The sequence below is a fragment of the Hyla sarda genome, chromosome 8 (assembly GCF_029499605.1).
Source record: "Hyla sarda isolate aHylSar1 chromosome 8, aHylSar1.hap1, whole genome shotgun sequence".
Lineage (NCBI taxonomy): Eukaryota > Metazoa > Chordata > Amphibia > Anura > Hylidae > Hyla > Hyla sarda.
Window position 1 is genome coordinate 215,675,722 of NC_079196.1, and position 16,000 is coordinate 215,691,721.

Genomic DNA, 16,000 nt, shown 5'->3' on the forward strand with positions numbered 1-16,000 from the left:
CACAAGATCAGCACACTCTTCTCCTGAAATACTCTTATCACAGGCAATCCCATGCTTACAGGTCACGGCCCCCCCACAAGATCAGCACACTCTTCTCCTGAAATACTCTTATCACAGGCAATCCCATGCTTACAGGTCACTGCCCCCCCATAAGATCAGCACACTCTTCTCCTGAAATATGAAATACTCTTATCACAGGCAATCCCATCCTTACAGGTCACTGCCCCCCCCCCCCCCACAAGATCAGCACACTCTTCTCCTGAAATACTCTTATCACAGGCAATCCCATGCTTACAGGTCACTGCCCCCCCACAAGATCAGCACACTCTTCTCCTGAAATACTCTTATCACAGGCAATCCCATGCTTACAGGTCACTGCCCCCCCACAAGATCAGCACACTCTTCTCCTGAAATATGAAATACTCTTATCACAGGCAATCCCATCCTTACAGGTCACTGCCCCCCCCCCACAAGATCAGCACACTCTTCTCCTGAAATACTGTTATCACAGGCAATCCCATGCTTACAGGTCACTGCCCCCCCCCCCCCCCCCACAAGATCAGCACACTCTTCTCCTGAAATACTCTTATCACAGGCAATCCCATGCTTACAGGTCACTGCCCCCCCACAAGATCAGCACACTCTTCTCCTGAAATACTCTTATCACAGGCAATCCCATGCTTACAGGTCACGGCCCCCCCACAAGATCAGCACACTCGTCTCCTGAAATACTCTTATCACAGGCAATCCCATGCTTACAGGTCACTGCCCCCCCATAAGATCAGCACACTCTTCTCCTGTAATATGAAATACTCTTATCACATGCAATCCCATCCTTACAGGTCACTGCCCCCCCCCCCCATAAGATCAGCACACTCTTCTCCTGAAATACTCTTATCACAGGCAATCCCATGCTTACAGGTCACTGCCCCCCCACAAGATCAGCACACTCTTCTCCTGAAATACTCTTATCACAGGCAATCCCATGCTTACAGGTCACTGCCCCCCCCCCCACAAGATCAGCACACTCTTCTCCTGAAATATGAAATACTCTTATCACAGGCAATCCCATGCTTACAGGTCACTGCCCCCCCCCCCCCCCACAAGATCAGCACACTCTTCCCCTGAAATACTCTTATCACAGGCAATCCCATGCTTACAGGTCACTGCCCCCCCACAAGATCAGCACACTCTTCTCCTGAAATACTCTTATCACAGGCAATCCCATGCTTACAGGTCACTGCCCCCCCACAAGATCAGCACACTCTTCTCCTGAAATACAAAATACTCTTATCACAGGCAATCCCATCCTTACAGGTCACTGCTCCCCACAAGATGAGCACACTCTTCTCCCAAAATACTCAGTACATGTCACTGCCCCCCCCCCCCACAAGATCAGCACACTTTTCTCCCAAAATACTCATTACAGGTCACTGCCCCCCCCCCCCCACCCACAAGATCAGCACACTCTTCTCCTAAAAAACTCTTATCACAGGCAATCCTGTTGTGGACCACCGTTGTATGGCGGGACCACAGGTGTAGCAGTGTGATTGGTGGGATCAGATGGTATTAACCCCGGGGGCCAGATGGTATTAACCCCTAGTGTTTGTGATGCCAGTGTGGTTTTAGGGTTACGGAACACAACATGCCCGGATTCTCCGCTATCCCAGTTGCTAGAAGTGAAATGAGAGTCCACAACCAGTTCGGGTCAAATGGAGGCTTTACTGAGTATAAGACAGATGGAATTATCTTCACAGCTAAGGCCAGATTTCCCAGAGAGGTGTTCAGGACCCAGAGGACCTCGCAGCTTGCTGGACCAATATACTTGTAATAAACTTAACTCGAGATTGGACTTGACTATGTGCAGGACTTGACTAGTTTCAGTGACAGCAGACATAGACTTGAGAATTACTGGAATGACAGTAGTTTTGGGGTCTTCCAGATGCTGATCACTTGCACTGAGATCTCTGGTGTTTCCTGTGCTCAGTAGCAGATGGAATCTGAGAGAAATTGTAATATCCGCCCCTTTATATAGTAGGGGGCTGGACTAAAGCCCATTGGTCAAGCTGTGGGTCACAGGTTAAGCTGGTGTTCTCTGGGAGAACATGTGACAACAAATCATGTGACTGCATAACATAACATGTGACATTTCACAGGTCCTGTAGACTAACTATACATTAATGTACTGACTACACAGAAAGTAAGCTAAATAACATTATAGAAACAGCAGGGGAGACACTGCCGGAGTACCCCCAGGTCACTGAGGGACTCAACCTGACAGGGCCTAAGTGTAGTTCAGGACCATGTCCTGTACTGGGACATTACAATCCCATCCTTACAGGTGACTGCTCCCCACAGGATCAACAATCTCTTTTTAAATACTCTGTGATGCTCCTGGTATCATAATACTGTCCTTGTCACAGCAAACCCCGTTCTTACAGGTCACTGCCCTCTTCAGTATCAGCACATTCTGCTGAAATACTCTGTGATGCTGTAAGATTCTGTTTCTCCAGTCATTACAGTGTCCTTGTCGCAGGAAACATCGCAATAGTCACAGACAGATCCATCCTCTATAATATGACAGTACAGGTCACTGCCTCCTACAAAATGAACACAGTCATCTCCTGCTGCTGTGAACATTTCTACAATCGTATTTAATACAGGAGTCGTCCATTTCACAAAATGTCTTCTTCTCCAATTTTCACAACCCGTTATTACTGTATTGAACTTCACCTTTAAAGGGGTTCTCCACCCCTAGACATCTTATCCCCTATCCAAAGGATAGGGGATAAGATGTCTGATCGCGGGGGTCCCGCCACTGGGGACCCCCGCAATATAGCACGCAGCATCCACCTGTTACTGTTCCGGCAGCGCTGGAGGGTCTGGCTCCCGATCACGGGGACGGAAGATCGTGACGTCACGACTCCGCCCCCTTGTGACGTTACGCCCCGCCCCCTCTATGCAAGTCTATGGGAGGGGCGTGACTGATGTCACGCCCCCTCCCATAGACTTGCATTGAGGGGGCGGACATGATGTCACACGGGGGGCGAAGTCGTGACATCATGATCTTCCGTCCCCATGGTCGGGAGCCAGACCCTCAAGCGCTGGGTGCTGCATGCTATATTGCGGGGGTCCCCAGTGGCCCCCCCGCGATCAGACATCTTATCCCCTATCCTTTGGATAGGGGATAAGATGTCTAGGGGTGGAGTACCCCTTTAAGGAGTCACGAATCTAACTCAATATACTTTGCATAAATCAGAAAGGTAAGAAGCATGATATAAATATAAGAAGCATCATAATATATCTTACCATAGAAAAATGCTTTCTTAACTTCCTTAACTTATCATTCACACGTGTTGCTGCTTTTGAGGGTGAGGGGAGTAAGATCTTGTCTTTAGTGTGTGTGTGGGCACAGGGTATGGGAGACATCATAGCACCTAGTCCACCCCATGCAACTGCAGGTCTAGGCAAAAAAGACGCAGACTGCTTGTGGCTTCCATCCACCCACATGGCAGAAAAGTTCTCCAGATGGTCCACCTGCCCAGGTTGGTTTGTCTGCAGCATGTGCCTCTCCCCAGGGCACCATCATTGTATACACGCACACTCTTCAATAACTGGCCTGCAGAGAACACTAATAGACATCTGTCTCCTTAACCCCCGAGTAACTGGATAATATCTGGATCATTTCCCTGTACTGCATCATTACCGGCTTTTATCCAGGATTCACATGCATTTCTGGAGGAGGTAATGAGGAAGATATAGAGACAGCATCTTAGGAGGATTAAGGAAAAATCGGATAGTATCTTGTGCTCACATCTGATCAAGGGTCTTAAATCTCTACAAGAGATCAAACGCAGAACACAGACTACAGAGAGGGTCTGGGCCGAGACAGGCGGGAGGTATTTATACAGTGAAATAAATAGATCCTATCATTTCGTTTCTTTTTATCTAAACAGTTCCACAGTTTTCTGCCGATCAATGCGATTATATTATTATCTTTACAGCAGCTAAGGCTCCTATTTTTGTAATATGGCTCCAAATCCTTTGCATAGACAGAGAGTAACATGATAAAATTCTAGCTACCTACAGCCACCACTAGGGGGAGCATACTGAAGACAAATGTATTAAAGAAGTACTTCGGTGGAAAAACTTTTTTTTTTTTTTTTTAAATCAACTGGTGCCAGAAAGTTAAACAGATTTGTAAATTACTTCTATTAAAAAAATCTTAATCCTTCCCATACTTATTAGCTGCTGAATACTACAGAGGAAATGCTTTTATTTTTGGAACCCAGAGCTCTCTGCTGACATCACGAGCACAGTGCTCTCTGCTGACATCTCTGTCCATTTTAAGAACTGTCCAGAGTAGGAGAAAATCCCCATAGCAAACATATGCTGCTCTGGACAGTTCCTAAAATGCACAGAGATGTCAGCAGAGAGCACTGTGCCCGTGATGTCAGCAGAGAGCACTGTGTTCCAAAAAGAAAATAATTTCCTCTGTTCCTCTGCTGCTAGTATTTAGCAGCTAATAAGTACTGGAAGGATTAAGATTTTTTACTTTTATCTGTTTTACTTTTCACCACCAGTTGATTTGCTTTTAATGGGTTTAGTGGGAGCTATATAAATCTGTATGTAGCTTTGAGCTTTGAATTGTATCATGTACATCAGTGGTCTCTAAACTGTGGACTTCTAGATGCAAAACTACAACTCCCAGCATAACTGGAGCTAGAGGATGCTATAGACCAGTGGTTTTCAACCTGCGGACCTCCAGATGTTGCAAAACTACAACTCCCAGCATGCCCGGACAGCCGTCCGGGCATGCTGGGAGTTGTAGTTTTGCAACATCTGGAGGTCCGCAGGTTGAAGACCACTGCTATAGACAATGTCCTATAAAAACACTGCCTCCTATAAAAAGAGTGGGGGGGCAGAGAGAGAGAGCCCCCTCAAATCAGAGAATGGAAGTGTTCTCCCAATGCCTAGGCACCAATATGGGCATCTTACTTGTCCATGGCCTTCAATGAGGCCAAAGTTACGCTTACGCTCTGGACTTCCAGATGTTGCAAAACTACAACTACAACTCCCAGCATAACTGGAGCTATAGACAATGTCCTATAAAAACATTGTCCCCTCAAATTAGAGGAGAGAAGAAGTGGTTCCGTCAAAGCCTGGGCACCTCCATGGGCATCTTACATGCCCACAGCCTTCTATGGGGGCAGAGTTACACTATAGCAGTGGTCTTGAAACCGTGGACCTCCAGCTAGAGCAACATCTGGAGGTCCACAGTTTGGAGATGACTAATGTACAGGAATGTATAAGGGGTTTGGGGCTTTGTGTTACCCAGAACTGAGACTGGGGTTCCCTGTGTTATGCACTGAAGACCCCTTTAATGGAAACCAAACAACTAATCCTCAGCTCCCATGGGCAGGCATCACTGATCATGAATTACCTGCAGATGGCGTCCCAGTGCCAGTCAAGTTGGAGTCATTGTAGATCCACAGCCTCAAGGGGACCGAATTTTCCAGCTCCGCCATCTTTCTGGAGCCCTTCAAGAAATAAGATGGGTAAAGAAACTTACATTTAGGTAGTAGGGCCCAATACAAAATTAACAGTAGGCTCCATCTTGGCGCAGGATCAGCTTCCCTTCCCCCATGTCCTCATCCCTGGCTTTGTATTCTATAGTTTCTGTAGATTTAGGTCTCATGACAATTTTAGATTTTAGAGGGCAACATCATTTTTGTTCTCTGTTTTATTTATGTCATAGGAAATAATTTCAGTAGGCCTCATGCATGGATATCGAGTGATGTTCGGGTCCACACCCCCTCCTAGAGAGGATACAGACATCGGATTTTTACCATTGCTAGGACTATCTGTCAACTGGCTAGACTGAGGATTCTAAACTTTAAAACAGAAGCAGTGACATCTGCTGGTTCTAGAACAGTACTACACATTGTGTAACACTGTTTCACGTACAGGGTGCCTCCAGCTGTTACAAAACAACAACTCCCAGCATGCCCGGACAGCCTTTGTGTTGTAGTTTTCCAACAGCTGGAGGCACCCTGGTTGGGAAACATTGGTGTAACGTATTTTACATAGTTTTTTTTTTTTTTTTATTAATTAGAGCATTATGGAGAAACTAAATAGACTTTAAAAGCACATCTGCTCTAGGGGACCTACACCATACCATGTATACCTGTGACACTCAGGTGTGGCAAAACTACAATTCCCATCATGCCCTGATAGCCAAAGGGTATTTTGGGGTCAGAAAATGTAATATAAATAAGGCTATCACTTACTAATATAGTGTAATCACTAATGTGCTGGCTTCAGCATATTTTTGTTTAAAATACCCCTAACAGGTAGTTGTGTAGTCCTCTCATTGTCAGTGTGTTGTTGTCTCAGCAGCTCCCTGGCTCCTCTCTCTCTCCTGACAGGAACTTGTGTAGTCCACTCATTGTAAGCGTGGTGTTGTCTTAGCAACTCCCCGGCTCCTCTCTCTCCTTATAGGAAGTTGTGTAGTCCTCTCATTGTCACTGTGGTGTTGTGTCTCTCCTGAAACAATGCATCAACCTCCATGCTGTCTCAGGAAGTGTGGCTGGATCTAGTCTCTGAGCTTTAGCCCCTCCCCCTGAGTGATGTCATTACTTTTGACTAGCCCCTACAGTCTACATTGCCATCTCCCTGTCATATACATATATATATCTTTATTGGGACATTTAGGGAGAATGAGATGTGGTCACAGCATGACAAACAATGCCACAGGCAGAGGAGCAGACAGGGTATGTATAGCAGGTGCTGCAAGCTCACTGATTGTGTGCTAGTCTGCTGTGAAATGAGATGTTCTGCAACAGTTTGGGCAGGGAACTGGGGGGAGTGCTGCGGGAAAGTGGGAGGGCTGCGATGAAGGGCTAAAGGAAAACAATGCCATCTGGGAATTGTAGTACTGATCAACTGCTCAACTGAGAAGTACAGGATGAACCCGAAACCAATGCATTTGTGATGGTTTCAGACAGGTAAACAATGCTATCTGCTACTGCAGCTTTTATATGTTTTTCATCTGGTGTCGGCGTACCCCTTTAACTGATGCACAGAGAATTACAACATGTTGCAGTTTAGTAACATTGCTGCTTACCAAATCCTTCTGCAGCAAATCTACAGGTGGGAGGGGCTTTACAGGTAGGTGGAGTTCTGAGGAGGGGATCTACAGGTGGGAGGGGCTTTATAGGTAGGAGGAGTTCTGAGGAGGGGATCTACAGGTGGGAGGGGTTCTGATGAGGGTGTTCGACAGGTTGGGGAGCTATGCTGAGGGGCTGTACAAATGTGAGGGGCTCTGATGAAAGGCTCTACAAGTGGGAGGGGCTCTACAGTTCTTGGGGCTCTGATGATGGGCTCTATGGGTGGGAAGGGCTCTGATGATGGGCTCTACAGGTGGGGGGGTCTTTGATGAGGGGCTCTACAGATCTAGGGGCTCTTTTGAGGGGATCTACAAGTGGGGGCTCTGATGAAGAACTTCACATGTAGAAGGGGCTTTGATGAGGGCTCTACAGGTGGGAGGGGCTTTAATTAAGGCTGACAGGTGGCTGGGTCTCTGATTAGGGGTTCTACAGGTAGAAGGGTCTCTGTTAAAAGGGTTGTACAGGTGGGAGGGGCTCTGATGAGGGCTCCACTGGTGGGAGGGGCTTGGATTAAGGCTGACAGGTGGGAGGGGCTCTGATTAGGGGCTCTACAGGTGGGAGGGTCTCTGATGAGGGCTCACAGGTGACAGGGGCTCTGATAAGGGGTCTACAGGTAGGAGGGCCTCTGATGAAGGGCTGTACGGGTGGTAGGGGCTCTGATGAAGGTCTGTACAGGTGGTAGGGGCTCTGATGAAGGGCTGTACAGGTGGTAGGGGCTCTGATGAAGGGCTGTACAGGTGGTAGGGGCTCTGATGAAGGGCTGTACAGGTGGTAGGGGCTCTGATGAAGGGCTGTACAGGTGGTAGGGGCTCTGATGAAGGGCTGTACAGGTGGTAGGGGCTCTGATGAAGGGCTGTACAGGTGGTAGGGGCTCTGATGAAGGGCTGTACAGGTGGTAGGGGCTCTGATGAAGGGCTGTACAGGAGGTAGGGGCTCTGATGAAGGGCTGTACAGGTGGTAGGGGCTCTGATGAAGGGCTGTACAGGTGGTAGGGGCTCTGATGAAGGGCTGTACAGGTGTGAGGGGCTCTGATGAAGGGCTGTACAGGTGGTAGGGGCTCTGATGAAGGGCTGTACAGGTGGTAGGGGCTCTGATGAAGGGCTGTACAGGTGGTAGGGGCTCTGATGAAGGGCTGTACAGGTGGTAGGGGCTCTGATGAAGGGCTGTACAGGTGGTAGGGGCTCTGATGAAGGGCTGTACAGGTGGTAGGGGCTCTGATGAAGGGCTGTACAGGTGTGAGGGGCTCTGATGAAGGGCTGTACAGGTGTGAGGGGCTCTGACCACGACAACATCACACACAGCTCCAGGATAGCTTTCACCCTTAGGCTGCATTCACACCACGTTTTTGCAATACAGTTCCCGTATCAGGTTTTTGATGAAAAACTGATTCCTCAAAAACCGGACTAAACTGTATCAAAATGTGTGTACAAATTTTAACCCGTATAAGGTTTAAAAAATGATGTTCGGTTGCATCCATTTAAAAAAAAAACAAAAAAAAACGTATACGTTTTTAACTTTTCATTCCATTATGAATAAAGTTTCACTTGTTTGATTGAAATTTCATGAAAAAGAACTGTGCAAAGTCAAAAACCGTATGGTGAAAACCGGATGGAACCGTACGCACATAACGTTCTGTACGGTTCCCATTGACTCCCATGTTTAAAAAAGTATACGGTTTAATACGGTTTTTCACCCGGACCAAAAACCATGGTAGGCTATGGTTTTGGGTACGGAAAAAAAACCTGACAAAACCTTACAGGATGCAAAACGGACACAACCTGATGCATCTTTTGGCATACGGTTTTCAATGGAGAGTCAGTGCATATGGTTTTCAATACGGTTCTGTACGGTTTTCACATAGAAAATGTATCCGCGAACTGTACTGCAAAAACGTGGTGTGAACGCAGCCTTACACAATCTTTGCTTTTCCAAGTGAAATTATCAGAATATATAATAGGAACCATTTACAATGTTTTACTATCTGGGCAATGTGATTTCTACCGCAACATAATGTAATCTATGGATTTCAAGGGGCGGTATTATATATATTCGCGATTCATTGTATCGTAGATCAGAGCTGCTGAATTCATTTTGCGCTCTCTCTCTCTCTGAATGGCTAAATATGCAAATTCTGAACGCTGCGTCGAACTTCAATAAGGTGATGGTGGTGGTGGTGGGGGGGGGGGGGGGGGGGGGGCGGCAATCTGGAAGGAGGGGTCTCTGTACGTCGGATCCGAGTCTATTCTACCGGTGATATACACAAATAACAAAATTCTGTTCCGGGTCTATGAAGCCCCATGGACCAACGAGGACCACCCGAAAAACACCTCCCAATATCTCAGTGAGCATCGTCTTCATCCACCTATTGCCTAGATCAGTGATTCCCAATCAGTGTGCCTCCAGCTGTTACAAAACTACAACTCCCAGCATGCCCGGACAGCCAACGGCTGTCCGGGCATGCTGGGAGTTGTAGTTTTGCTACAGCTGGAGGCACACTGATTGGGAAACACTGATCTAGGCAATAGGTGGATGAAGCTGCATCGATACCCTACTAGACCATCAAAACCCTGTCCATGTTGTACATGGGCTTTGTAACCATTGCAACTTTTTTTTTTAAGCTCTATATGGCAGCACTATATAGCAGAGTTGAGATTGTTGCGAGGCATCAATAAGTCATCGGAGTGCGTTATTTACATTTACATAGGACTGCAGGTAAAACTTCTCCACGCACCATAAAAGAGTTCACCGATCAGTTCGGCTCTGCTACATCCCTGCATAGCTTAGAGATTTTAACCCTTGCTAAAAGATACATATTTCCTCAAAAAGAATTGATATACGGAGCCAACATAAGTCCAAAAATAATAATACCCCCCCCCCCCCCTTTCCAGTAACGTGTATCAGTAAATACCTTGCCAGGATGCAGCCGCGTCTGGTCCTCAGCTCCGTCTCTGTGAATGAGTCTTGCAGTCCCTGGGTTTTGTGTGATCCTGAGCAGCGTGTAACGCAGGCAGCCAATGGGGGCACACAGCCCTACAGCCGCCCGCAGACGAAAGGCGAAGCATCAGCGCACGCATTCTCCATGCTACCGTGCCAGGTGACGAGTAAACTTGGTGCAGCCGAGAATGATGGTGACAGCGGGTGGATGCATATATATATATATATATCATCCTGCAGAATACACTGCTACCTGATATACAGCCCGAGGATTCCTGCATCACAAGAAAAGGGCTACCTCCTATCCCTAGTTATATTCTTGTATATTGGGGCAGTATTGTAGTAGTTATATTCTTGTATATAGGAGCAGTATTATAGTAGTTATATTCTTGTACACAGGGGGCAGTATTATAGTAGTTATATTCTTGTATATAGGAGGCAGTATTATAGTAGTTATATTCTTGTATATAGGAGCAGTAGTATAGTAGTTATATTCTTGTATATAGGAGCAGTATTATAGTAGTTATATTCTTGTATATAGGAGCAGTATTATAGTAGTTATATTCTTGTATACAGGAGCAGTATTATAGTAGTTATATTCTTGTATATAGGAGCAGTATTATAGTAGTTATATTCTTGTATATAGGAGCAGTATTATTAGTAGTTATATTCTTGTATATAGGAGCAGTATTATAGTAGTTATATTCTTGTATATAGGAGCAGTATTATAGTAGTTATATTCTTGCATATATGAGGCAGTATTATAGTAGTTATATTCTTGTATATAGGAGCAGTATTATAGTAGTTATATTCCTGTATATAGGAGTAGTATTATAGTAGTTACATTCTTGTATATAGGAGCAGTATTATAGTAGTTATATTCTTGTACATAGGAGCAGTATTATAGTAGTTATATTCCTGTATATAGGAGTAGTATTATAGTAATTATATTCTTGTATATAGGAGCAGTTGTATATTTGTTATATTCTTGCATATATGAGGCAGTATTATAGTAGTTATATTCCTGTATATAGGAGTAGTATTATAGTAGTTATATTCTTGTACACAGGAGCAGTATTATAGTAGTTATATTCCTGTATATAGGAGTAGTATTATAGTAATTATATTCTTGTATATAGGAGCAGTATTATAGTAGTTATATTCTTGCATATACGAGGCAGTATTATAGTAGTTATATTCCTGTATATAGGAGCAGTATTATAGCAGTTATATTCTTGTATATAGGAGCAGTTTTATAGTAGTTATAGTCTTGTATATAGAAGGCAATATTATAGTAGTTATATTCTTGTATATAGAAGCACTATTATAATAGTTATATTCTTGTATATAGGAGCAGTGTAACGCCGAGCGCTCCGGGTCCCGCTGCTTCCCCGGAGCGCTCGCGGCATTACTCTGCTTGCAGCGCTCCGGTTGGCGCTGCTGACCAAGAGCGCTGCTACCCTGTTACCGGAGGGGATGCGATCCGCGGGACGGGACGTGCCCGCTCACGGATCGCATCCCATGTCTCTTCTCACCTGCCCCGTCCTTCCTCTGTCCCAGTCCGGCGCGCGAGGCCCCGCTCTCTAGGGCGCGCGCGCGCCGGCTCTCTGAAATTTAAAGGGCCAGTGCACCACTAATTGGTGCCTAGCCCAATCTAGTCCAATCACTGTTTTCCCTATAAAACATCACTTCCCCTTCCTGTCCCTGCCGGATCTTGTTGCCTAGTGCCTAGTGAAAGCGTTCCAGTGTGTCCTTGCCTGTGTTTCCAGAATCTCTGCTGTTGCCCCTGACTACGAACCTTGCCGCCTGCCCTGACCTTTCTGCTACGTCTGACCTTGCCTTGCCTTGTCCTTTTGTACCGCGCCATCTCAGCCGCCAGAGAGGTTGAGTCGCCCTGGAACGACCTGGGGGTTACCTGCTGCAGCAAGTCCATCCCGCTTTGCGGCGGGCTCTGGTGAATACCAGTAACCCCTTAGACTCCGTTCCCCTGGTACGGCCCACGCCATCAGAGGATCCACTTCCAGTGTCTTCACCCTCCGCCAACCCGGATCCTGACAGTAGATCCGGCCATGGATTCTGCTGAGGTGCCGCTACCCAGCCTTGGAGACCTTACCTCCGTTGTGGCCCAACAAGGACATCAGTTGTCACAACTGACTGCAATGGTTCAGCAACTTCTGCCTCTACAGCCATCTTCTCCGCCAGTTCCTCAACTGCAAGCTGCCGCTTCCAGCACCAGAGTCCGTCTTTCTCTTCCGGATAAGTTTGATGGGGACTCTAAGTTGTGCCTTGGCTTCCTGACCCAATGTTCTCTGCACTTGGAGCTGTTGGCTGACCAATTTCCCACGGAACGGTCAAAGGTGGCATTCGTGGTCAGCTTATTCTCTGGAAAGGCGTTGTCTTGGGCCACTCCGCTTTGGGACCGCAACGATCCTGCCACCGCTTCAGTCCAGACCTTCTTCTCACAAATACGCTGTCTTTGAGGAACCAGCCCGGGTTTCTTCAGCCGTGACGGCCTTGTTGAATCTTGTTCAATGACACTCTACAGTGGGCGATTACGCCATTCAGTTCCGGACTCTTGCCTCAGAATTAGCCTGGAATAATGAGGCTCTCTGCGCGACCTTCAAGAAAGGTTTGTGCAGCCACATCAAAGATGTTCTGGCCGCACGAGAGATACCCTCAACCCTGTCTGAACTAATCCATTTGGCCACCCGCATTGATATGCGTTTTTCATAAAGGCGACAGGAGCTACACCAAGTAAAGGATCTCGTTCACACCAGGCGGTTTCCCCGCCCAACACCTCTCTTCCAGCATCCGCTGCAAGCTGTGACTGTGCCTTCCGCCGAGGAGGCAATGCAAGTGGATCTGTCTCGTCTGACCAAACTTGAGAGGACTCGCCACAGGAATGAGAACCTTTGCCTTTACTGTGCGAACTCCGAGCATTTCCTGAAGGGCTGTCCTATTCGTCCTCCGCATCTGGGAAGACGCACGAACCTAGTAAACGTGGGAGAGGCATTACTGGGTGTGGATTCTACCTCTCCACGCTTAACTATTCAAGTACGGATTTCTTTGCCTGCTATATCTGCCTTTTCTGCCGTGGCCTTTCTGGACTCTGGTTCAACAGGTAACTTCATTGAGGCCTCATGAGTCAACAGATTCAACATCCCTGTGACCCGTCTCGACAAGCCTCTCTTCATTTCTTCTGTGAGCGGACAGTAGTGGACTGCACCGTGTGCTATCGCACAGTGCCCTTGCGCATGAACATAGGTGTCCTCCATCATGAGGAGATTGAATTTTTGGTGCTTCCCAACTGCACTTCTGAAGTTCTACTAGGCTTGCCTTGGCTCCAGCTCCACTCTCTTACTCTCGACTGGTCTTCTGGGGACATTAGAAGTTGGGGTCCTACCTGTCACCAGCGATGCTTTAAGACCTTACCCATCAGTCAAGTAACCGTTGCTTCCTCTCTGCCAGGCCTGCCTAAGGCCTACCAGGACTTTTCTGATGTTTTTTGTAAAAAGCAAGCAGAGGTCTTACCTCCACACAGACCCTTTGACTGCCCTATTGTCTTGCTTCCTGGTATTTCTCCACCGCGTGGCAGGATTTATCCTCTCTCTGCCCCAGAGACCCAAGCCATGTCCGAGTATGTTCAAGAAAATCTAAAAAAAGGATTTATCAGAAAATCTTCGTCTCCTGCTGGAGAAGGGTTCTTCTTTGTTGCTAAGAAAGATGGAACCCTACGCCCATGTATCGATTACCGTGGTTTAAATAAAATTACCGTTAAGAACCGTTATCCTCTCCCCCTTATCTCTGAACGGTTTGACCGTCTGCGGGGAGCGAAAATTTTTACCAAACTCGATGTAAGAGGGGCTTATAATCTTATCCGTATACGTGAAGGAGACGAGTGGAAAACTGCATTCAACACCCGTGACGGTCATTTTGAGTATCTTGTCATGCCTTTCGGCCTTTGCAACGCCCAAGCAGTTTTTCAGGACTTTGTCAATTAAGTTTTTCGTGACATGCTATATACCTGTGTAGTAGTCTACCTGGATGACATTCTTATTTTTTCTTCTAACCCTGAGGAACATCGCCTCCATGTCCGTCAGGTGTTACAGCGCCTACGCAAAAATCACCTTTATGCTAAGATTGAAAAGTGTCTCTTTGAACGCAGTAGTCTACCTTTCTTGGGTTACATTGTGTCCAGCCAAGGCCTTCAAATGGATCCTGACAAACTCTCTGCGGTTCTGGATTGGCCATGCCCCTCGGGATTGCGAGTTATCCAAAGCTTCCTCGGGTTCGCTAACTACTATCATCAATTTATTCCCCACTTCTCCACCATCGTTGCACCTATTGTAGCATTGACCAAAAAAGACGTGAACCTGAGGTCCTGGCTGTCACGATTCGGCTTCCAGGTAGTGGATCCTCTGTGTCAGCGAGGGATTGGCGTGGACCGTGCTAGTGGACCGGTTCTAAGAGGCTACTGGTTTTCACCAGAGCCCGCCGCAAAGCGGGATGGTCTTGCTGCGGCAGTAGCAACCAGGTCGTATCCACTAGCAACGGCTCTACCTCGCTGACTGCTGAGAAGGCGTGGGACAGAAGGACTAGGCAGAGGCAAGGTCAGACGTAGCAGAAGGTCGGGGGCAGGCGGCAAGGTTCGTAGTCAGGATGGGTAGCAGAAGTTCAGGTACACAGGCTTTGGACACACTAAACGCTTTCACTGGCACAAGGCAACAAGATCCGGCAAGGGAGTGCATGGGAGGAGGTCAGATAAAGGCAGGGAGCAGGTGGAAGCCAATTAAGCTAATTGGGCCAGGCACCAATCATTGGTGCACTGGCCCTTTAAGTCTCAGAGAGCTGGCGCGCGCGCGCCCTAGAGAGCGGAGCCGCGCGCGCCAGCACATGACAGCAGGGGACCGGGACGGGTAAGTGACCTGGGATGCGATTCGCGAGCGGGCGCGTCCCGCTGTGCGAATCGCATCCCCAACGGCCATGACAGTGCAGCGCTCCCGGTCAGCGGGACTGACCGGGGCGCTGCAGGGAGAAAGACGCCGTGAGCGCTCCGGGGAGGAGCGGGGACCCGGAGCGCTAGGCGTAACAGTACCCCCCCCCTTAGGTCTCCCCTTCTCTTTGTCCGGTAACTGCCTCCCCTGGGATGAGGACACCGGGAAAGAATGGAGGGTTTCCTCAACGGCAGGCAGAGTCCCAGTTCCTGATCTCCCCGGTGGTCCAATCAATGGTGGGGGAATGAAGCCGGAGCCAAGGCAGACCGAGGAGGACCTCAGAGGTACAGTTGGGGAGAATGAAGAACTCAATCCTCTCAAGGTGGGGTCCAATAGACATGAGGAGGGGCTCTGTGCGGTAACGCACGGTGCAGTCCAATCTGGCTCCGTTGACCGCGGAAATGTAGAGCGGCTTGACGAGACGGGTCACCGGGATGCTGAATTTATTAACAAACGACTCCAAAATAAAATTTCCAGAGGCACCGGAGTCCAAGCAGGCCACGGCTGAGAGGGAGGAGTTGGCTGAAGAAGAAATCCGCACGGGTACCGTGAGACGTGGAGGAGCAGACTTGGAACCAAGAGACGCCACACCCACGTGAGCTGGGTGCGTGCGTGCGTTTCCCAGGCGTGGAGGACGGATAGGGCAATCCACCAAGAAATGCTCGGTACTGGCACAGTAAAGACAGAGATTTTCTTCTCTACGGCGATTCCTCTCTTCCTGGGTCAGGCGAGACCGATCCACTTGCATGGCCTCCTCGGCGGGAGGCCCAGGCGAAGACTGCAAAGGATGCTGTGGGAGAGGTGCCCAGAGATCTAAGTCTTTTTCCTGGCGGAGCTCTTGGTGTCGCTCAGAAAAACGCATGTCAATGCGGGTAGCCAAATGGATGAGTTCTTGGAGGTTGG

The 16,000-nt window shown here is 47.9% G+C and overlaps 1 protein-coding gene across 2 annotated transcripts in view; it reads right to left on the reverse strand.

Moving 5' to 3' along the window:
- Positions 1-16,000, reverse strand: part of LOC130284800 (melanin-concentrating hormone receptor 1-like) — a 48,459-nt gene that overhangs the window by 25,948 nt on the left and 6,511 nt on the right. The window contains exons 1-2 of one of the 2 annotated variants that reach the window (XM_056535569.1): positions 10,078-10,505; positions 5,444-5,540 (exon numbers count right to left, since the gene is read on the reverse strand). In XM_056535569.1, coding sequence (XP_056391544.1) covers positions 5,444-5,528 — 85 coding nt within the window. In that variant the 5' untranslated portion in view covers positions 5,529-5,540; positions 10,078-10,505. Of the gene's footprint in view, positions 1-5,443; positions 5,541-10,077; positions 10,506-16,000 lie in introns of those variants that run through there. The other variant, XM_056535568.1, reaches the window with a different exon arrangement.